Source organism: Conger conger, chromosome 11, assembly GCF_963514075.1.
Source record: "Conger conger chromosome 11, fConCon1.1, whole genome shotgun sequence".
NCBI classification, from domain to species: domain Eukaryota; kingdom Metazoa; phylum Chordata; class Actinopteri; order Anguilliformes; family Congridae; genus Conger; species Conger conger.
In genome coordinates this window covers 46,751,160-46,773,533 of record NC_083770.1, presented here as the reverse complement: position 1 = coordinate 46,773,533, position 22,374 = coordinate 46,751,160, and the positions used below count along the sequence as shown (strand labels likewise).

The following is a 22,374-nucleotide window of genomic DNA, read 5'->3' as shown; positions in this document are numbered from 1 at the left end:
GCCATGCAAGCCCAAGCCATGACACGTCCTCCACCGTGCTTCACAGATGAGCTTGTATGTTTTGGATCATGAGCAGATCCACACTTCGGATTTCCATCACTTTGGTAGAGGTTAATCTTGGTCTTATCAGTCCATTAAACTTTATTCCAGAGCTTTTGTGGCTCATGTCTGTACATCTTTGCAAATTGTAATCTCACTTTCTGATTCTTACTACTGATGATGGTCTGCATCTTGAGGTATAGCCTCTGTATTGCTGCTCACTAAGTCTTAGAACGGTTGATTGCAATACCTTCACCCCTGCCCTGTGGAGATTGTTTGATGTCAATGACTGATGTTTTGGGGTTTTTGTTCAAAGCTCTCACAATGTTTCTGTCATTGTCAAATGCTGCTGTTTTCCTTGGTTGATCTGTTCAATTTCTGTTGCTCAGAAAGCCAGCGGTTTCTTTCTTTTTAGGACATTCCAAGTTGTTGTACCAGCAATCCCCAATGCTTGTGCAATGGCTCTGGTGGTTTTTCCTCTTTTCTAAGCTTCAAAATGGCTTGATTTTCTCCTAAAGACAGCTCTCTGGTCTTCATGTTGGTTTATCTTTTCCAACACAAATGCAGTCTTCACAGGCAAAACCCAAGGCTAAAACTAACAGTAGACATTGACAATTATTTATTGTTTAACCAATCAATCTAACAGGACACATCTGGGCAACACGAAACACCTGTCAGTCACATGTTCCAATACTTTGTCTCATGTACAAATGAGATGACAGATCCGAATTCCAGCTTTTATTTCCTGGTATTTTTTATCTAGATTTGTTAAAAAACTTAACACATCAACCTTTGTATCAGACCACCCATCTGATACAAAAGTTGATGTGTTAAAGTTGTTTAACAAATCTAGATAAAAAAATACCAGGAAATGAAAAGCTGGAATTCGGATCTGTCATCTCATGTACATCTTCTGACCTCAAACACCTTCAGGAGCTTGTCGGAATATTTCTCCTATCGTTCATTTTGTTTCTCGATAATCTGTCAAAATGGAATGTGTTACTGTCATACTTGTTTGCATTTAAATGTCAGACAGTCAGATAATGCAGTACCACCCTGCGATAATGCGGCAAATTTGAGTATAGCGCTGTCGTCACTTGGCTCCCTTCCTGGCTCCTGTTTCCGCGTCTTTTTCTTTGTTAATGTTGAAGGAATCGCGTGGGTTACCCAGTTACGCCAAAGATGTTTATTGTTCCAGTAGAGGCTTCAATAATTCACCCAGCATTGCTACATTTTAAATGTCGGTCTTATATTTTTCTTATTCGGAAAGGAATTAAAGGAAGTATTTTGAGTTATATTTTGAGCGGGTGATGATGTTTGAGGGGAAAACACTTTAACTCCCTTTATTTCACAGTAACTGGAAGACTGACTGAAAAATATATTTTTTCTTTAACTTTTTTTAATTTTAGGACCCCACTGAGTAGCTGGATTTTACTGTACTTAGTGCTCAACAGTCCCCCAGACCTGTGGCTGCTAAAGATGGCCTCTGGGTTGACTGCTGGATCAAGGGACAGTGCCGAGGTCCACTCTCCAGCAGACCTGGGTCAAATTCCTTAAAAGATTTGGATTCCAATACTTTTCTGTGCTCGATTGATCTTGCCTGGTGCAATTGAGCCAACCAAGAGAAAACAGAATGTGAGGTTGGCACTTTTTGAGAGCATTTCATAGGTTCCGATACACCAGACAAGCTCAGTAAAGGGTAGAAAGGTATTTGAATCCGAGGCAATTTTGCATTTGACCCTGGTCTGCTCTCCGGAATCACTTGAGGCCTGTCTGTAACTACATTGTGTTCATATCACCAGGAAGAGATCCACTGCTGGGGGAAACCACACGATAAAAGCCTAGTCCAGTCTTACCTTTTAAGAAAGTGATATGAAGTGCTTCATACATACCATTTATTTTCTGTAAACAATATTACATTACATTCTTCCTGTTAGCCAGGGAATTGCCACCCGCACTGTTTCCCAAGGTTCTCTGTAAAGCTGCTTTGTGACAAAGGCCCTTTGTTAAAAGCGCTATTCAAATACAGATTGATTGATTGATTTATTGATTTGGCGGACGCTTTTGTCAAAAGTGACATACAAATAAGGTACACATGAAGTTGATTAGAACAGACTGTGGAACAGGTTGGGTGAGCTGCAATTCACAAAGGGACCGTTGTACAACCATGAACATCCAGAATGCAGCAGCTCGTCTGGTCTTCAACCTTCCCAAATACTCACGCGTCACCCCCCTGCTTACTTCCCTCCACTGGCTGCCTGTCATGGCTCGCATCAAATTCAAAACATTGGTGCTAGCCTTCCAAGCAGTTAAGGGGTCTTCCCCAGCTTACCTACAAAAAATCATCAAACCCTACACCCCTGCCAGACCTCTTCGTTCAGCCTCCACAGGCCGCTTGGCACCTCCCCCTCTCCGAACCTCCACCTCACGCTCACGACTGCTGTCTGTTCTGGTGGTGGAACGAACTCCCCGTTGAGGTCAGAACTGTCGAATCTCTCCCCACCTTCAAGCGCAAACTGAAGACGCACCTCTTCAAGCAGCACCTCTCCCCGTCTCTCCCTACCTCCCTGTGAACCTTAATTGTTGTCTTTGTGATTTACTTTGCGTATCAGTATTTTTATTTGGCTAGGTAAGCAGTGTTTGGATAGTTAAGTCTGGTTACTTTTGCTTTGTTGTTTGTTTGTTTATTTGTTCGTTTAAAAAAAATAAAAAAATTCAAATAGGCCCTGGTCCTTATCTTCGTTGTACAGGTAGCAGTTGAAATTGTACTTCCCTCTAGGGTCTTTCAGCGCACTTATCCTTGGTTATGGGTATGCACTTTGTTGTACGTCGCTCTGGATAAGAGTGTCTGCCATGTAATGCCAATGTAATGTAATGTAATGTAATGTAGTGTAATGTAACATGAATCCCAGCATGCACGGCAACAGGAGGTCAGCTGAAGTGAGCTTCTGCTCTCTCCCTCTCTCCAGCCGGCGGAGGAGAAGGAGGCCCTCCTCCTGAAGGAGGAGTACCAGGAGGAGATGTCCGAGTCCACCTTCCTGTACCTGACCCTTGACCTCCCCACCGCCCCGCTGTACAAGGACGAGAAGGAGCAGCTGATCATCCCCCAGGTTCCGCTCTTCAGCATCCTGGGCAAGTTCAACGGCCTGACGGAGAAGGTGATGTCCGCGCCCCTCTCGCCCCCTTCCCCTCTTACCCCCTGCACGTCTCCCTAAGGCAGTGCTGCTCAACTCCATGTCCTGCGTGCTCCCTGCCCATCTCTCTAAGGCAGCGCTGCTCAACTCCACATCCTGTGTGCTCCCTGCCCATCTCCCTAAAGCAGCGCTGCTCAACTCCATGTCCTGCGTGCTCCCTGCCCATCTCCCTAAAGCAGCCCTGCTCAACTCCATGTCCTGAGTGCTCCCTGCCCATCTCCCTAAAGCAGCGCTGCTCAACTCCACATCCTGTGTGCTCCCTGCCCATCTCCCTAAAGCAGCCCTGCTCAACTCCATGTCCTGCGTGCTCCCGGCCCATCTCCCTAAAGCAGCCCTGCTCAACTCCATGTCCTGCGTGCTCCCTGCCCATCTCCCTAAAGCAGCCCTGCTCAACTCCATGTCCTGCGTGCTCCCTGCCCATCTCCCTAAAGCAGCGCTGCTCAACTCCATGTCCTGCGTGCTCCCTGCCCATCTCCCTAAGGCAGTACTGCTCAACTCCATGTCCTGCGTGCTCCCTGGCCATCTCCCTAAGGCAGCGCTGCTCAACTCCATGTCCTGCGTGCTCCCTGCCCATCTCCCTAAAGCAGCCCTGCTCAACTCCATGTCCTGTGTGCTCCCTGCCCATCTCCCTAAGGCAGCCCTGCTCAACTCCACATCCTGCGTGCTCCCTGCCCATCTCTCTAAAGCAGCGCTGCTCAACTCCATGTCCTGCGTGCTCCCTGCCCATCTCCCTAAGGCAGCCCTGCTCAACTCCATGTCCTGAGTGCTCCCTGCCCATCTCCCTAAAGCAGCGCTGCTCAACTCCACATCCTGTGTGCTCCCTGCCCATCTCCCTAAAGCAGCCCTGCTCAACTCCATGTCCTGCGTGCTCCCGGCCCATCTCCCTAAAGCAGCCCTGCTCAACTCCATGTCCTGCGTGCTCCCTGCCCATCTCCCTAAAGCAGCCCTGCTCAACTCCATGTCCTGCGTGCTCCCTGCCCATCTCCCTAAGGCAGCCCTGCTCAACTCCATGTCCTGCGTGCTCCCTGCCCATCTCCCTAAAGCAGCGCTGCTCAACTCCACATCCTGTGTGCTCCCTGCCCATCTCCCTAAAGCAGCCCTGCTGAACTCCATGTCCTGCGTGCTCCCTGCCCATCTCCCTAAAGCAGCGCTGCTCAACTCCATGTCCTGCGTGCTCCCTGCCCATCTCCCTAAGGCAGTGCTGCTCAACTCCATGTCCTGCGTGCTCCCTGCCCATCTCCCTAAGGCAGCGCTGCTCAACTCCATGTCCTGCGTGCTCCCTGCCCATCTCCCTAAGGCAGCCCTGCTCAACTCCATGTCCTGTGTGCTCCCTGCCCATCTCCCTAAGGCAGCCCTGCTCAACTCCATGTCCTGCGTGCTCCCTGCCCATCTCCCTAAAGCAGCCCTGCTCAACTCCACATCCTGCGTGCTCCCTGCCCATCTCCCTAAAGCAGCGCTGCTCAACTCCATGTCCTGCGTGCTCCCTGCCCATCTCCCTAAAGCAGCCCTGCTCAACTCCACATCCTGCGTGCTCCCTGCCCATCTCCCTAAAGCAGCGCTGCTCAACTCCATGTCCTGCGTGCTCCCTGCCCATCTCCCTAAAGGAGCCCTGCTCAACTCCATGTCCTGCGTGCTCCCTGCCCATCTCCCTAAGGCAGCCCTGCTCAACTCCATGTCCTGCGTGCTCCCTGCCCATCTCCCTAAAGCAGCCCTGCTCAACTCCATGTCCTGCGTGCTCCCTGCCCATCTCCCTAAGGCAGCCCTGCTCAACTCCATGTCCTGCGTGCTCCCTGCCCATCTCCCTAAAGCAGCGCTGCTCAACTCCACATCCTGCGTGCTCCCTGCCCATCTCCCTAAAGCAGCCCTGCTCAACTCCATGTCCTGCGTGCTCCCTGCCCATCTCCCTAAGGCAGCCCTGCTCAACTCCATGTCCTGCATGCTCCCTGCCCATCTCCCTAAGGCAGCGCTGCTCAACTCCATGTCCTGCGTGTTCCCTGCCCATCTCCCTAAGGCAGCGCTGCTCAACTCCATGTCCTGCGTGCTCCCTGCCCATCTCCCTAAAGCAGCGCTGCTCAACTCCACATCCTGTGTGCTCCCTGCCCATCTCCCTAAAGCAGCCCTGCTCAACTCCACGTCCTGCGTGCTCCCTGCCCATCTCCCTAAAGCAGCGCTGCTCAACTCCATGTCCTGCATGCTCCCTGCCCATCTCCCTAAGGCAGCGCTGCTCAACTCCATGTCCTGCGTGCTCCCTGCCCATCTCCCTAAGGCAGCGCTGCTCAACTCCATGTCCTGCGTGCTCCCTGCCCATCTCCCTAAAGCAGCGCTGCTCAACTCCATGTCCTGTGTGCTCCCTGCCCATCTCCCTAAGGCAGCCCTGCTCAACTCCATGTCCTGCGTGCTCCCTGCCCATCTCCCTAAAGCAGCCCTGCTCAACTCCACATCCTGCGTGCTCCCTGCCCATCTCCCTAAAGCAGCCCTGCTCAACTCCACGTCCTGCGTGCTCCCTGCCCATCTCCCTAAGGCAGCCCTGCTCAACTCCATGTCCTGCGTGCTCCCTGCCCATCTCCCTAAAGCAGCCCTGCTCAACTCCATGTCCTGCGTGCTCCCTGCCCATCTCCCTAAGGCAGCCCTGCTCAACTCCATGTCCTGCGTGCTCCCTGCCCATCTCCCTAAAGCAGCGCTGCTCAACTCCATGTCCTGCGTGCTCCCTGCCCATCTCCCTAAAGCAGCGCTGCTCAACTCCATGTCCTGCGTGCTCCCTGCCCATCTCCCTAAAGCAGCGCTGCTCAACTCCATGTCCTGTGTGCTCCCTGCCCATCTCCCTAAGGCAGCCCTGCTCAACTCCATGTCCTGCGTGCTCCCTGCCCATCTCCCTAAAGCAGCCCTGCTCAACTCCACATCCTGCGTGCTCCCTGCCCATCTCCCTAAAGCAGCGCTGCTCAACTCCATGTCCTGCGTGCTCCCTGCCCATCTCCCTAAAGCAGCCCTGCTCAACTCCATGTCCTGCGTGCTCCCTGCCCATCTCCCTAAGGCAGCCCTGCTCAACTCCATGTCCTGCGTGCTCCCTGCCCATCTCCCTAAAGCAGCCCTGCTCAACTCCATGTCCTGCGTGCTCCCTGCCCATCTCCCTAAGGCAGCCCTGCTCAACTCCATGTCCTGCGTGCTCCCTGCCCATCTCCCTAAAGCAGCGCTGCTCAACTCCACATCCTGTGTGCTCCCTGCCCATCTCCCTAAAGCAGCCCTGCTCAACTCCATGTCCTGCGTGCTCCCTGCCCATCTCCCTAAAGCAGCGCTGCTCAACTCCATGTCCTGCATGCTCCCTGCCCATCTCCCTAAGGCAGCGCTGCTCAACTCCATGTCCTGCGTGTTCCCTGCCCATCTCCCTAAGGCAGCGCTGCTCAACTCCATGTCCTGCGTGCTCCCTGCCCATCTCCCTAAAGCAGCGCTGCTCAACTCCATGTCCTGTGTGCTCCCTGCCCATCTCCCTAAAGCAGCCCTGCTCAACTCCATGTCCTGCGTGCTCCCTGCCCATCTCCCTAAAGCAGCCCTGCTCAACTCCACATCCTGCGTGCTCCCTGCCCATCTCCCTAAAGCAGCGCTGCTCAACTCCATGTCCTGCGTGCTCCCTGCCCATCTCCCTAAGGCAGCGCTGCTCAACTCCATGTCCTGCGTGCTCCCTGCCCATCTCCCTAAGGCAGCGCTGCTCAACTCCATGTCCTGCGTGCTCCCTGCCCATCTCCCTAAGGCAGCGCTGCTCAACTCCACGTCCTGAGGGCCACAGTGTCTGCAGGCATTTGCTCCCATTGTGCGCTACACCACATGGTTTCACTAATTGTTCTACCTGCTCGGTCCAGATAATGAGATAATTAGTGAAATCACGTGGTGCGGCGCACGGTTGAAGTGAATGCCAGCCATCACCGTGGCCCGCGGGTCGTGGAGTTCAGTGGCGCTGACCGCAAATGTCATCGCTGCCATTTCCACTTCGATTTCTCAAAAATTATTTTTATTTCCTGGAACAGAAAAGTTACCTGTATACTAATGTACTTTTCTTCTCTCTCTGCCAACCACACTCTCAATTTCTCAGTCTTCTCTGTTTACCCTTCTGCCCACAGGAGTACAAGACCTACAAAGAGAACTTCCTGAAGAGATTCCAGCTAACTAAGCTTCCCCCTTACCTCATCTTCTGCATCAAAAGATTCACTAAAAACAACTTCTTTGTGGAGAAAAACCCCACCATCGTCAACTTTCCCATAACGTAAGTCACCCTCTGGCAGCGTGCCTATCTCCAAAGATACAGTTCCACCCTCCTTACCCTACCTGTTTGGCAGATGTGGTCGTGCTGAATTATGTGTAGAATCCTCTCCCCACCTTTGCATGTTTACACGGCTGAGAACACAATACTGTGCGATCAGTCAAGAGCATGAAAGTGTTGACATTCTGGAACATTCTGGTGAACAGGAATGTGGACCTGCGGGAGTACCTGACAGAAGAGGCGCAGGTGACGGAGAAGAACACGACTTATGACCTGGTGGCCAACGTGGTGCATGATGGGAAACCGACGGAGGGGGCCTACAGGATTCACGTTCTCCATCATGTAAGCTCACAAGTCCGTCAAGTGACCCCACTGCCGGTCAGATATGGGAGCATTTGGATTCAATTTTGTATTTCAGATTGTTTCTCTTCCTTGGACCCGGAGGTCCTTGCTCCTGGTCCTGGAGAGCCGCAGGGTGTGCTGGTTTTTGTTGTTACTTCGCACTTAATTGATAAAATAAAGCTGTTGATTGCACAGTTAACTCACCTCACCTGGTTTCTTGGGTCTTAATATTGCTTGCTGATATTAAGACAAAAGCAAAAACATAAACCAGTGCACCCCGTGGCTCTCCAGGACCAGAAATGAGGACTAGGGCTGAACAATTAGTCTATTTCACGCCAAAATCGTGAAAAAAGTGTGGTTAGTAACCCAATCAACACCAATGATACAAAACAGAACATACGTATGCTGATACTTTACACTAGCAAATATGTAACATAACTCACTAACGTGAACTGCACACGCAACATTGTAACATTTAAATTACATAGAATGTTTTGCCTAAGGACGCTTCTGAATGTCATGAACTCCGTTTAACAGGCAAGGGCAAGCTTTTACTGATCAGCAAAGGCTGCACTATTCATAAATGCTAATTTAACCTTTAGAAGTCACACCTCTCAAGAGGCACTTTAACTATAAATAGATAAACTATTTTTTAATTGTGCTACTAAACGTTGCTGAAATCACTTCTAAGGTGTTAGCCGATCTTTGGCTTGTGTTTAAAAGTAGGTTATTCTACTGACCTTGTGTCTGTTTTGATTTTGAGTTAACTTAATTGGGGGCAACATGACTCAGGCAGTAAGAGCAGTCATCTGGCAGTCGGAGGGTTGCCGGTTCGATCGCCCGCCCGGGCTGTGTCGAAGTGTCCCTGAGCAAGACACCTAACCCCTAAATGCTCCTGACGAGCTGGTCGGTGCCTTGCATGGCAGCCAATCGCCGTTGGTGTGTGAGTGTATAAATGCCGTTGGTATATAAATGCCAACCATTTACCGTTTACTTACCGTAGGGACATATGTTCCTCCTAAAGTAAGTAAATAGGCGTTGCTAATAAATATTTTGCAAAGAACACAAGAGAAAAGTGTCATTTAGCCTCACTTTGAGCAGATGCCAGAAAATAAAGCCAAATGTAAACTTTACCACACCCAGCTAACATGATCCAACAGTAGCGCTAATATATTCATAATTCATCATTATTTATGATCTCATGCCTTAAGGCAGACCTGACCAACCCATCATATCTGTTCTCACTCAAACCCAGGCAAAGCACACCTCATTCAGTGGTTTGGGATCTTGTCAAGCTACTAATTCAGAGAAACGGGTGTGCCAAAAAAAGGGGTGTGAAATTAAAACCTACAGTTCCTGGACCGTAGTTATCCAGGAACAAGGATTAGCAGCCCTGCCTAAAATAAATTCAGAAGCACATTAACACACAATGTATTTGTGTGTGTGCGTGCCTGTGTGTATGTGTGTGCGTGCATGCGTGCGTGCATACTTGTGTGTACCTGTATGCCTGCATGCTTGTATGCCTGTGTGTGTGCGTGCCTGTGTGGGTGTGTGTGTGTGTGCGCGTATGTCTGTGTGTATGTGTGTGTGTGTGTGTGTGGGTGGGTGCATGTATGTGTGTGTGGGTGCCTGTGTGTATGTGTGCGTGTGTGTGCGTGTGTGTGCGTGTGTGTGCGTGTGCGTGCGTGTGTGTGTGCGCGTGTGTGTGCGCGTGTGCGTATGTGTGTATGTGGGTGCCTGTATGTGTGTGTGTGCGTGTGCGCGTGCCTGTGTGCTTCTTCACTAAAGGGAACTGGGAAGTGGTACGAGCTCCAGGATCTGCAGGTGACGGACATCCTGCCCCAGATGATCACGCTGTCTGAGGCTTATATACAGGTAGCTCTTCCTTTCCATTCGGTAAACGACCATTTTTCACTGGAATTCTAATTTGCAGTAAATGTGTTAAAAGTGCAAACGCTCTCTACAGTCCAAAAATGTCCCTCTCTTTTCACTTTTAGCCAGAGATATTACTCCTGATCCCTCTATGGCTAATTACCCGTTTTAAAATGTTTATTTATTTATTTATTTATAGATTTGGAAGAGGAGAGAGAGCGAGGACAATGAGAACCACACAGGGGCGTGAGTGAGGCGCTGTGTTTTAACGCCACTGCGTTCTCTCCACCGCACCCCCCCCCCCCCCCCCCCCGGCCCCCCGGCCCTCAGGCCCTCTGCTCCTCCACCAGCACCAGATTAACTCTGGAAAACCCCCTTGTTCCTCTCTGGGTCAGCACTCAGAAGTGGAGTCAGACGTTTGGCCAGGTTAGACCCAGGTAGTGCTGCTGCTGGTGCACCTTCCGCTAAACCCTGTTCCTGTCACCTGGATGTTTAATGTTTTATTATGCATATGTTTTATCTTTTTTTTTTTTTTTTTTTTACATTGGACTGCTCACATTTTATGAACAAGGCTGACCATTAAATTTTCTTCATCTGTAAGGTGCTTATGTTTTTGCGTGTGATGTGTTCAGAATTGTTGTGTGATATCTGACCTGAACGCCTTTCGACTGTAGTCACGGTTGCTTTTTGTCCACGTCATTTAAAGAGGATGTTTTTGGGAAATGTGTGAATACAATTCGGAATAAGACCTTTTAGACTCCGCGTTCATTTTGTTTGTCAAGTTAACTTGTAGGAAGATCTGCATTTCAGGTTTTAAAGTGAGTTCCGAGGTAGCAAGTAAATGGATATGTTTTGAATGGATTGGCAATTCAGAAACCCTTCAGAAATGGTCTTCTGGTGCGTTAACACATTAACCTGTATAGATCATGGAGAAAATTGTCTTGTATATATATATTAAAAAAGAAAAACAGAAATAAAAGACTTTTAACTTTTAAAACTTTTAATCAAAAATAAAAAGCCAAAAATGATTCAATAAAGAAATTCAAATCTATTCAAAATTCAATTCGAATTTCATCTCAAAATAAAATTGGGTTAGTATGAACTCAAATTGCTCACAAGGCATCATCAGCATAAACAGCACAACTGTAAAGTAGCATAAAATGCAGAAAAACAGTCTCTTATTTGGGTGTCATCAATACATACATTTCATATTCGGCACAAATGAAAGACTTTGATTTCATTTTCAGATAACCATTTTTACAAAAAGATAGTTTCCGTGATGTTGGCTCGATTACAGAAAAACCATACAGAGATACTGTTTGATCAAAAGGCCATCCAGTAAAACCTACTTCCTTGTAAACAACTGCATTGTCTACTGCAAGTAATTATTATGTTTCTGCTTCTGATTATATTTGAGGCTGGGTATTTCTCATGGAAAATAGTGAATAGTAACATTTTTACAATTAAATTAATATAGCGTATCTCGTGCCCCGCAGTTGTAAACAATTGCAAAAACATGCACCTAGGTGTAGGAACAGTAACCAGCTGCTATAGGAACCGTGAAATACAGTGACCAGCCCAGTGGGTCCGTCGCGGAAAGGAAGGGCGTGATGTTGGCGTTAAACTGGCGGAACAGAGCGTGCTTGGAGTGCATTAATTAAAAATAGATACCGTATGTCTGTTTTCACTATAAATCTTGCTGTGGGTAAGCGCGATGTTGCACACGGCTCTTTTTAGTTTTTGATGGATTGCTTCTTGTCGCTCACTTGCCGACATAGTTGACGGTCCTTCGTACATCACCGCAGCGACCCACAATGACGGAAGTCTTGAGTCTGGCACGAGCCTGACCCCATTCTTCCTCTCTGCTTTCCCAGCACTGGGCCTAAAGAATGCCAGCACGCGCATGCCAATGCACATCACACTGCAGGCAACACGTTAAGGTTGAGATATCGCTCCGAGTGCCGAAAAAAACACATAAATCGCAAAACAACTGAGGAAACGCGCAAAAAATGGGGACAAGTCACAAAGTCACAAAACGGGGCGGCTATAAATCACGGAACTTCATGACACCTGCGAGGAACACCAGGCCTCCATTATCGCATTATTATTATTACTTATTATTGTTTATTGCAGTACGTCTGGTCACACCCAACACATTCATGAAGAGGGTTTTTACTTATACAGTTTAAATGTTAAAAAAACAAAAGCACATTGTTCACAGTAATTACAAATATTGTCGTCAGAATAATTTAAAATCAGCAGGATAGACGACTCAAGTCTTTCCCAAAGGGGAATAAACGTTTGAATGCACACATTTGAATGCTATGTGAAAGCCCAAAGCATGCCCATACATGTTTCTTGGGTCTTTCAACGCTGCAGTGAGGAATAAATCGTACATTTCACTCCAAACAACCGAGTTGAGATTTTATTTTCAGTTTGTCCTATCCAGCTCTGCACAGTTGAGAATAACTCTCACTCTATTGGTCCTGAATTTTCTCAGTCCTGCTGTTTTCAGGAATAATTATGCAGTACATGGTTTTAGAATTTACAGCTATTCAGGGAAAACTGGACCGTTGGTAATTTATTTTTACAGTACTAGCCATACTGGTAATGTAGCAATAATATTGATTATTGTGCGCATTTCAGAAATAGGCAGTTTAAAATAAGGCAGCTGGGCTACGTAAGGCCGCTGTGCAAATCGGCAGAGCATAATTAGCATTGCTTGTGAAAACCAAAGAAAACCAAACATGGCGACGACTTTTAGTCACTGGGAAATACGCACGGCATTGGAAGGGTCTGGAAGGGCACACCTGAATAATACGCGGTGAGAATTATCAGTGCGGTGTGTATTCTCAGTACGGCTCCGCGCAGCCAAGCACGCCCTGGGTGTGTCCCCCGCCTCCTCAGAGGTGCGTCTGCTGATTCAATAATGAGTTGAGCACTATTATTCATTAAAAGGATATTCACGAGAACTAGAAATGTTATCAGTTCAAGTCTTTCATTTCAATCTCAATATAATTTCACAATATAGTAGTTGAATTCGTTTTGGACCGTGTCTTTTGGACGTGCTGTGACACATTGCTATCAAATTTAAGGTAGTTGTACTTGGTCGACATGATCATGCATTAAAAGGACAATCATCCTTAACAAAGTAACTCATAAATATTTTGGTATTTTCATTGGCCGGCATCACTCATTATTCAGTCATTGGTTCAGGGAGTTGAGCTTTGGTAAATCGGTTACGGTTGCTGAAGCAAAATCATTCTTATCCATGCTGCACCTGGATCTGGCGTCTTCAAAAGTACAGCGCGGATCCGGGGGGCTCGTCTGCCGGCGAGCAGGACCGCTTGCCTGGCTCCGGCGTTCCTAGTTCCACATGTATTTCTGACAGAACGGCACACTCTGTGGGGTAGAGGGATAAATACAACGCTTCAAACGCACGATTCAGAATCGTTTCGACATGGCGGATTGAGAAGATGCGTGCACAGATATGGAGCTGAAACCAGGGAGGTAGGGAGCTCTCCCCGTCCCTCCCTACCTCCCTGTGATCCTTAATGGTTGTCTTTGTGATTTACTTTGTGTTTTGGTATTTTTAGTCGGCTAGGTAAGCAGTATTTGGATAGTTAAGTTTGGTCACTTTTGCTTTGTTTGTTCATTTGTTGTTTAAAAAAAAAAGGAAAAAAAAAAGAAATAGGCCCTGGTCCTTATCTTTGTTCTGTACGGGTAGCAATTGAAAGTGTACTTCCCTCTAGGGTCTTTCTGCGCACTTAGCCCTGGTTATGGGTATGCGCTTTGTTGTACGTCGCTCTGGATAAGAGCGTCCGCCAAACGCCAATAATGTAATGTAATGTAGTGTAATGTAGTGTAATGTAATGTAATGTAATGCAGTGTAACGTAAAGCGGAGGGGAACGAGAACACTGACGTCACACTCCTGAGCCGTCCTCATGTCGGCGCACACGTAGTCCCTGCCCCAGGTGCAGCGGTCGGCCCCCAGCAGCCCCGCCTCCTCCTCCTTCGCCGGGACGCACAGCTCCTCTTTCTGCAAGCGAGAGCACCCGGCTGTGAGTCAATCCAGGAGAAGGACCGTCGGAGTGACCGCGGCGGCGTCGTTCATCTCCAGAACAACGACGCCACTGTTCGTTTACAAGAGAGGTCACTGCGGCTGGACCGTGAACGCCACCCCCATTACAGCCTTGATTTAGTTACGTTTTGTTTGTCAAGGGATGGCGTTATAGAATGAACGTGGCATCAGGATAAGCCTTCCCTCGCTCAAGTTGTTTTGTGAAGCACTCTGGCCTTGGTTGCCTTGAAAAGTGCCCCATAAAGTTATTTAAAACTTATTTATGTGTCCGTCATGGCATCTCATCCTAAGCACTCCCATCTTGAGATTATTTTTCTATTTACTGGGAAAACTAGCTAATTGCTACACAATATACAGCAATAGCCTGTTGCTGGTTATGAGTACAGTACTATAAGATAATAAGCTTAAGGCAATTAAATACAAATTTTTTCAATCTTATTCAATCAGTGGACCAGTACATGTGATTTAATCATATGGGACAAAGACCCAAAGTCCAAAACCCTTGTTGATCGAGCTGAATTTCCAGTGGTCTGACGTGTCTGTTGGCTGACTATAATCCTTGAGCACCGCGGGTGCATAATGGTGAACAATGGCGATGAATAAATCCAGTGTTTTGCACACGAGGCCAGCAAATTGCTCCACTAACTGAATTCATAGTTAGGGCAGCGGTTAGTTCGGCTGCCTCTCTCCCTGGAGACCCGCGTTTGACCCTCGCCAGATCCTTGGCCATTGTGTGTACAGTGTAGGCTCACCTTACCTGACACATGTCCAGGGCATCCCCCTGCTTTCCCAGAATCCTCTGCAGCCTGGGCCCGAAGCGCTGGGTGAAGACCTCGCACTGAAAGCCGTACAACATTGAAGCCATTTTACTTTCACATTCTGCCGATAGGCCCGGTGTCACAGACGTGGACTAACAGCGGTCCTGGACTAAGTTAAGGAGAATCTCCATTCCGGATTGAATTTAGTCTATGACTAGGCTTAATCTATCTTAATCTTAATCTTGTGGGCGACATTAGCTCAGAAGGTGAGAGCAGTCGGCGGGTTGCCAGTTCGATCCTGCCCTGGGTGTGTCGAAGTGTCCCTGAGCAAGACACCTAACCCCCAAATGCTCCTGACAAGCTGGTTGGTGCCTTGCACGGCAGCCAATCGCCATTGGTGTGTGAGTATGTGTGTGAATGGGTGAATGAGAAGCACAGCATTTTGGATAAAGGCACTATATAAATGCCAACTATTTATCTGTGAAGATGGCCCTTTGGTAATCTGTCATACTGCTTGAGAAGGACCCTTCATCACGTACGCTCACGGATTGTAAGTGGTGAACAGGAGCTTGTTTAGGATAGAGGTGTGGAGCCTAGACCAGGGCAAGGGCCGACCCATTTCAGGGTTTTGTGCAAACTTCTGGTCTTAAGTATTTAAGACAATCATTACTCAGTCATTATTCAATCATATCTTATCTGACATGTGTGGGAGTACTGGCTACAGCTGCAGACTGCAAGTGTATCCTAATGACTTTGCTGTGCTCAAGTACAGGCTTGAACCAGGGTAATTTATAGAGTTGTCAGCAAATTAAAAACAAGGCAATTGGTTGGAACGAAAACCCGCACGCAGATCGGCCGGATTTGTGCCCCCCCCCGGCCTAGACCCAAGGGGACGAGGGTGAGCGGGGTCGGTGTGGGAGATTTGGGGGGGGAGGGTGTGGCGTGGGGCGGACCTTCGGGACGGCGAGGGGGTACTGCTGGCAGACGGACTCCAGGAAAGAGGCGGTGCGGCTGTCCGTGAGGTTGGAGCCCAGGTGCAGCCGGGAGAGGGCACTCAGGGCCAGACAGGAGTCGCATGCCATGGGAGGGGGCGTCTCTGTGGGATGGAGGGAAGGGTGGAGGACAAGAGGATGTGGGAGAAAGGAGAGGAACGGTTAAAGAAACAGAAGAGAGGGGAAAGAGGGCGGTTACAGACACAACATAAAATCCCCATAGATGAGAGACACCAACGCAAACCACGCAGCTCCGATTTTAACATGAACTCAATACAAAAATCTTTGTTTTATAAACCAAGTCTTACAGCAGTTGGAATGATAACAGAGTGTGAAAAGGCTAAGGAGGAAAAAAAACAAAAAAAAAAAAACGACAGAGGCACTGACTGCCATACAGAGACTGTGTGATGGTGTAGGCCAGGGATCATGAAGTCAAATCCAGGCTTTCTTTTCTCCTGGGTAATTGCATTACATTATTGGCATTTGGCAGACGTACAGTTGATTAGACTAAGCAGGAGACAGTCCTCCCCTGGAGCAATGCAGGGTTAAGGGCCTTGCTCAAGGGCCCAACGGCTGTACGGATCTTATTGCGGCTACACCGGGGATCGAACCACCGACCTTGTGCGTCCCAGTCATGTACCTTAACCACTACGCTACAGGCCGCCTAATTAGCGCTACTGATTGCCCAGACTGTCCTCACGCCTGGCTCCCGGGTAAAGGGCAGCCGTTCTCGGCCCTTGAGGGGCGCGAGTCGCTGGATCCCTGGTGTAGGCCCTGCTTGGACGGTCCTCACCCAGGAGAGGCGGCTCCCGGAACAGGCAGAGGTGCAGCAGCACACACTCACCTGGGATAGGCGGCTCCCGGAACAGGCAGAGGTGCAGCAGCACACAGATGGTGTGGGGGGCAGCCGAGGACAGCAGGAACTCGATGAGCTGTTTGCCGTACTTGTCGATGAAGTGCTCACACTGGTCCTTGTAAGGGCCGGGCAGGATGCTGCACACTTTGTCCAGCACCTTCACGATGATCTCCTGGGGGGGGGGTCGAAAGAGACGGGGAACGATGGAGGGGGGAGCCAAATGTGAGGCGGTATGGAAAAGGAGAAAAGATATTGGGGGGGGGGTTAATCTAGCTAATTCTGGAGAAACAAAATATGACGTTTGAATCTGGTCTCAGTTTAGGATTTTTATGTGTCTGGATATAGGCTTCACTTTAAGATAAGGTAAATATTCCTAGTGTTTAGTACCACTTCACACTAAGATGCGATAATGTTTCACTAGAAACTAGAGTAACAAGTCTTCTCTCCATATATTTCTTGGTTTTATAGGAATGCAAGAGTGTGCGTGTGTGTGTACGTGAATGTGAGAGCGTATGGGAGTGTGTGTGTGTGTGTGTGTGTGTGTGTGTATGGGAGGGTGAAAGGGGGCATGCCTGCTACCTCTGTCCTCTCCTGCGGCAACATTTCCTCCAGTTTCTTGATGATAAAAATGCAAAACGTACACTGAGGGGAGATCTGCACCTGAGGGCAAACAGACCGACAGGAAGACACCAGTTGAGTTTCATTCCTTGGCGAGACCTTTGTCCAGCTGTGCAGCGATGAGTCTACTGTGGAGACGTCACGCGGTTCTGGAAAATGCTGAATAGCTATGAACATGACAGTGGATTTCAGTTATATTGTGTTTCTCATGATCTCTCACCTCCACCACCAATATGTGGCAGCCATTTTGTGTCAGAATGCACAGGACACATTAGCTTTGCTGAAGGGGGTGGACATTTCTGAGCCAGTTAGGCTGGTCTAAATTTGCATCAAGTCTATTTGGAAATTGCAGCATTTGCACCCCACTTACTCACACACACACACACACACACACACACACTCTCAAACACACTCACACACACTCACACACACACACTCACTCACTCACACATACTCACCACCGGATGGGTGCCTCTAACAGGGGCCACACTAGCCATGTCACCATCAGCGATGTGATTGGTCAACAGCTCCTCCTCCTTGCCCTCTGATAGGCTGCCACACAGGCCGAAGAACACACACGTTTCACTTGGCTTCTACAACCGATAACCAAGAGAGGAACATTGGAGGGAAGATGAGAGGTTGGAATCTTCCTTTTCTGATATAAAAAAATAATAATACAGAACCACCAGGAACCATATATTCAATATTCATTTCCCCACCCCTGTTCAGTTGAGTTCTGACGCATGGTAACTCGACACTTACCATGAATTTCCCCAGGAAGTGGCTGGCTATAGGCAGGTACTGCTTTGTTTTACTCAGGCAGGCTTCCCTGGCTTCTCCTCCGGGCACACCTGCGCAAAGGTCATCCAAGGTGTTCCTCAACAGCTCCTATCAACGAGCAGACGGGGATCAGAACACACTGCTGACTGGATTTGAGTCCACAGCATCCCTGGCTTCAGACACACAGTTTTACAAACACAAGACCAGGAAAGCGTGTTTAAGGGCCACCGGACTCCTGTTCCCTTTTCTTTGACGCCGCGCTACTCCCAGATGTTGAAATCGTTTGGCGCGTGCGAGGCTGGAACTGATAGCAATAGCGAGCAGTCCCGTGCAGTATAACGGGCAATTAAAAATGAGAAGTGGGACACGATGGAGCAATTCAGCGGGTGAGATTCATACTGCATCTGCATGTTGGCCACTTCTCGCCGTGGTAAGATCACAGCGGACAACAGGAAGAAAAACACAGAACACAGCCTGTGAGAAAGGAGAAGAGACCGGGCCAACGCCTCCTTTTTTTGGGCTGACCTACAGCACGTGGAAGGCCGCACCCACCGACACCACGGCTAGCTTCTTATTCCTGTCGCTCAGCTGTGACAAATGTTTCATTTATTTCAGTTTGTTTTGGTTCCGCTTTTTCTTAACACACCGTGTGTGAAGTGAGCTGGCCCAACGGCTCAATGATTAAAAAGGGGATGTGGGTCTGCCCTGGTTGATATCATGTGAAGCATTTGTCACCCAGCAAATAATTTCACACCTGCACGGCTGGGCGGATTGCACTATGCGAAGCAGAACTGTGAAAATGTCCCTTTAAAACCAAAACTAATGTGTCCTCCGCTGTATCTGTTTTTGTAGGCGATCGCATCCCGCGGCAATGAATGCGCACAGTATTACATTACTGGCATTTTGGAAGACGCTCTTATCCAGAGCAACTTACAGTTGATTAGACTAAGCAGGAGACAATCCTCCCCTGGAGCAATGCAGGGTTTAAGGGCCTTGCCCAAGGGCCCAACAGCTGTGCTGATCTTATTGTGGCTACGCCGGGGATCGAACCACCAACCTTTTTGGGTCCCAGTCATGTACCTTAACTGCCCTACATCGTATTGTGTACGATGGCACGTGAAACACTGTCAGCTTGGCGGTCTTGCCCTGCTTTTTGAAATGAAAGATTCTTACAGATTCTTGTATGTGGAGAAGGCAAAAGCGACAATCCCGAATTTCAAACTGGCACTTGGCCCGGAAACCACATTCCATGCCTTTTGGTCATATCAGAAGAAATCAGTGCTTACAGCAGAACATGCGTCATGTTTACCTTCTGCGCTTCATACCGCTGACTAAGCCTAGTAATATGCTGCATCAACATCAGGAACTCGTTGGGCCACTTTTTACACTGACATGGCCTAATGGCTCAGGCAGTAAGAGCGGTCGCCAGTCGGAGGGTTGCCGGTTCGATTCCCGCCCTGGGTGTGTTGAAGTGTCCCCGAGCAAGACACCCAACCCCACAATGCTCCTAACAAGCTGGTCGGCGCCTTGCATGGCAGCCAATCGCCGTTGGTGTATGTGAGTGTGTGTATGAATGGGTGAATGAGAAGCATAAATTGCTTTGGATAAAGGCGCGATATAAATGCCAACAATTTAGCATTCACTAATAATAAATAAATTAGATAAAGGTATCGTGACAAAGTATTTCTGTCTCTTGACTCTTGGGGTATGGTCTCCTCACAAGGACAACAATCGCCCCCATTTTATTTCTATGAACACCCCTCACACACACCTGACACAGGGGGATTATTAGTGTTTGTGCTGTTTTTTCTCCTGTAAGGTACAGGATGTAGGCTTAACCTACTCTTACACGGTGATGTTTGAACAGGACCCTGATGTTACCTTACATTCACTCCATTTTAACGGTATAGTGCTGGACTCTGCGTTTATGCGTTTATATCACACCATGCAGGCGTAACGTACCTGAGTGTCTGGGTTGGAGACCGTCTCTGTGAAAAGCTGCAGGATCTGAACGCAGTCCTTGCAGCTGCCCTGGGTCTGTAGAAAGAGAAAAACCAGATGGCCTGTTTAAAAGCATTATATATTATTTTTATTAAAATTATTATTATGAATTTCATGTGACCTAGGACCAAATTGATGGCCTTGTTATTAATTGTGATAATGGGAAAATGCTGTCAAAGCTGCAACACAATTTTCAGACCAACCAAGGGCGTATGAGTCTATAATGCGGAGACCGCAGGTTCAAGTGGGACAACTGACCTTACTTGCTTCATTACAGCTGATTTGGATATAGTTAACGCATATAAATAAAGTGACTTACAGCTGATTAGCCTAAGCAGGGGCCAATCCCCGCCGGAGAAACCTTCTGGATCCCCGTTGGGCAACTTAGCCACTAGGCCACAGGTTGCCCCAGTATATCCAGCTGTATAAATGTACAGTGAGCGCAGGTTTCTAACAGGTGTGAGCAGGTGTGCCTTCTTTTGGGCATACTGTAGGCTAAACCGCACACTTTCACTGCCTTTCTTTAATCAGGTGGAAAAAAAACGTTCTGTTGTCAAGGTGAAGAAGCAGAAGTGAAATCGTTTTGAGTGTTTTCAGAAACCCTCTGTAACGTTTCTCCTAGCGGAATGAGCCGATGGTTTCTATTACCCCCCCCAGACACGAGACTTCTCAATTCTCAGTCTTTTGAAAACCTACTTTTATAATCTCTTGAAATATATATTTAAAATGTATAATATAGTTTTTGCTGTATTACAGGTCTTTTGCCCCTCTCTCAGACCAACTGACTGAAGGGACATGAAAGGAGGGATATGAATTCAGACGAATGAGTTCCATCACACGGAGGCATGAAGATCGCTTGTACGCTTGAAATTCCTTTTTGTTACTTTTTGTTTGTTAATAAGACAATGACACGATCTCGGCGTTTAATCCAAGGGCAAGCTGGCGAATGCAGATTCAGCAGCCACACATTTAAAATGGAACATTCTAGAAATAAGTTCCCATGTCTGTATCCACCATGTACGTGGCAATGTTTAACTCCCGAGTTTTACTGCAACATTGAAGAAGTACAGATTTTTTGGTTGGTGGACCTTTGATTTCAGTGTATAGTATTACCCTCGGACAGTATGTAGTATAGTATTGCCTCAATGGTCAGGGTGTTTCCAGTTTAACAAAACTACAGTCCCTGCTTAAAAAAAAAAAATGTCAAGCAGCTGGTTGACCAGTTCACACCAGCTCCATACTTAACATGGTTCAACCAGCTCAAGCTGTGTTTTTGACACAGCCGGTGGCAGGTCATTTCAAGATGGCCAAACTGGATTTTACGCCAGGGATGACTTCAGTACCAGAGCTACCACTGTCACAGTAAATTCATCATCAGCATTTCCCTCGGAGGTGTTCAGCAACTCACAGCAGACGGCCCGATACGAGCTGGTTCCACCCGGGCCAGAACTGCAGAGAGATGCACAAGACAAGGCAAACATTAACCTGCCGTTTCCTCGTAAGCACTTTTTATACACAGTTTAATATAGATGACGTGTGTCACATGTCAGCACATTAAATCTTAAATGTTTAGTTAGCTGCCGGCACAATATTATTATTTAGTCAGATAGCTTGGCCCTAAATAGCCAAATGATAAAGTAACAGCTTTAGATCCACTGAAGAATGGATTCTTCACCATTTTCCTTAATCCTGATCACCTATTTAATTACTTTTTCAATTCTACAAAAGAATGTGACAATCCTTATTTGAAGACATTATCCTGGACAATCTTACATGTTGAACGTGTAGTTAAAATATATTTGTTGGCATCTTTGGCTTACCAGACTATTTTATAGACCCAATATGTTTTGTATTCCTGAGACTGACATTGACATTCTCCACTTCTGCAGATCTCTCTGGATAATGCCATCTGCTAAGTGATGTAATATAAATATCACGGACGTGTGGGGGTAGTGCGTTGTGAATAATGGGGGCCAGTTAAACCATTTTCCCTGTAATTTTTTTTTTTTTGTCATCGTGAAAAAGATGAGGAAGCAGCTTTGTTAAATTAAAAATAAAATAACAAAAAATGTACAGTATGCGTGTCACATACAGCTAGTGAATAAATATGGAATTTTTTTTTTTTAAATGCACATATGGGCCAAATGTATTTCATAGATGTATTTATATGTAGGCCAAATGTTCTGCAATGCATTTGGAATTAACTCTGTTCAAATGGAAATGCACTGAAATTTTTTTTTTTCCAAAAGGTATCACCCGTTGATGGAGAAAGATGAACGCAGCACACTGGTATTGTCATTAGCATCCTTATCAACTTTATCTCTGAAATGACCTGTCTTCCACAGCGTATCATTCATTATACACGCCCTTGGTATTTCGTGTTTTTCGCAGCGTCTTCACATTGGCCAAGACTTCAAATTAAACGGCGTTTAAAACGATCCTTACCTGCACTCTGAGATACGAGTAAGGCCACTAGGACAAACCCTACGGCGGTCATCGTGTGGATGTTGGTTAGTCCTCGCGGCTCGCACTTCCTCCAGTTAAAAAAATAAACACTGCGCTTTCCGGCGACATAAACAACAAATGTA

General features: G+C 47.7%; 2 protein-coding genes across 2 annotated transcripts in view; one reads left to right on the top strand and one right to left on the bottom strand.

The window, feature by feature from the left end:
• usp39 (ubiquitin specific peptidase 39) overlaps nucleotides 1–10,696 on the top strand; it is a 17,005-nt gene extending 6,309 nt beyond the window's left edge. Inside the window, exons 9-13 of the mRNA XM_061260477.1 lie at nucleotides 3,009–3,197; nucleotides 7,346–7,488; nucleotides 7,692–7,827; nucleotides 9,616–9,702; nucleotides 9,899–10,696. Coding sequence (XP_061116461.1) covers nucleotides 3,009–3,197; nucleotides 7,346–7,488; nucleotides 7,692–7,827; nucleotides 9,616–9,702; nucleotides 9,899–9,949 — 606 coding nt within the window. The 3' untranslated portion in view covers nucleotides 9,950–10,696. The remainder of the gene's footprint in view (nucleotides 1–3,008; nucleotides 3,198–7,345; nucleotides 7,489–7,691; nucleotides 7,828–9,615; nucleotides 9,703–9,898) is intronic.
• sftpbb (surfactant protein Bb) lies at nucleotides 10,682–22,374 on the bottom strand. Its single transcript, XM_061260478.1, has 11 exons — nucleotides 22,232–22,374; nucleotides 21,195–21,235; nucleotides 19,748–19,822; nucleotides 17,768–17,893; nucleotides 17,464–17,598; nucleotides 16,967–17,047; nucleotides 16,376–16,559; nucleotides 15,493–15,635; nucleotides 14,539–14,619; nucleotides 13,623–13,739; nucleotides 10,682–13,101 (listed from the first exon to the last, which is right to left on the bottom strand). The coding sequence occupies exons 1-11, from the start codon at nucleotides 22,281–22,283 to the stop codon at nucleotides 13,066–13,068; spliced, it is 1,071 nt and encodes a 356-aa protein (XP_061116462.1). The 5' UTR covers nucleotides 22,284–22,374; the 3' UTR covers nucleotides 10,682–13,065.

What these genes read in the sequence shown, in the direction of transcription:
- sftpbb (XM_061260478.1), bottom strand. Translation starts at nt 22,283, where the DNA reads ATGACCGCCGTAGGGTTTGTCCTAGTGGCCTTACTCGTATCTCAGAGT. An exon ending in ACTCGTATCTCAGAGTGCAG is followed by an intron (nt 21,236 to 22,231) that starts GTAAGGATCGTT and finishes ATCTCTCTGCAG; the next exon opens with TTCTGGCCCGGGTGGAACCA. An exon ending in CCGGGAGCCGCCTATCCCAG is followed by an intron (nt 15,636 to 16,375) that starts GTGAGTGTGTGC and finishes TCCATCCCACAG; the next exon opens with AGACGCCCCCTCCCATGGCA.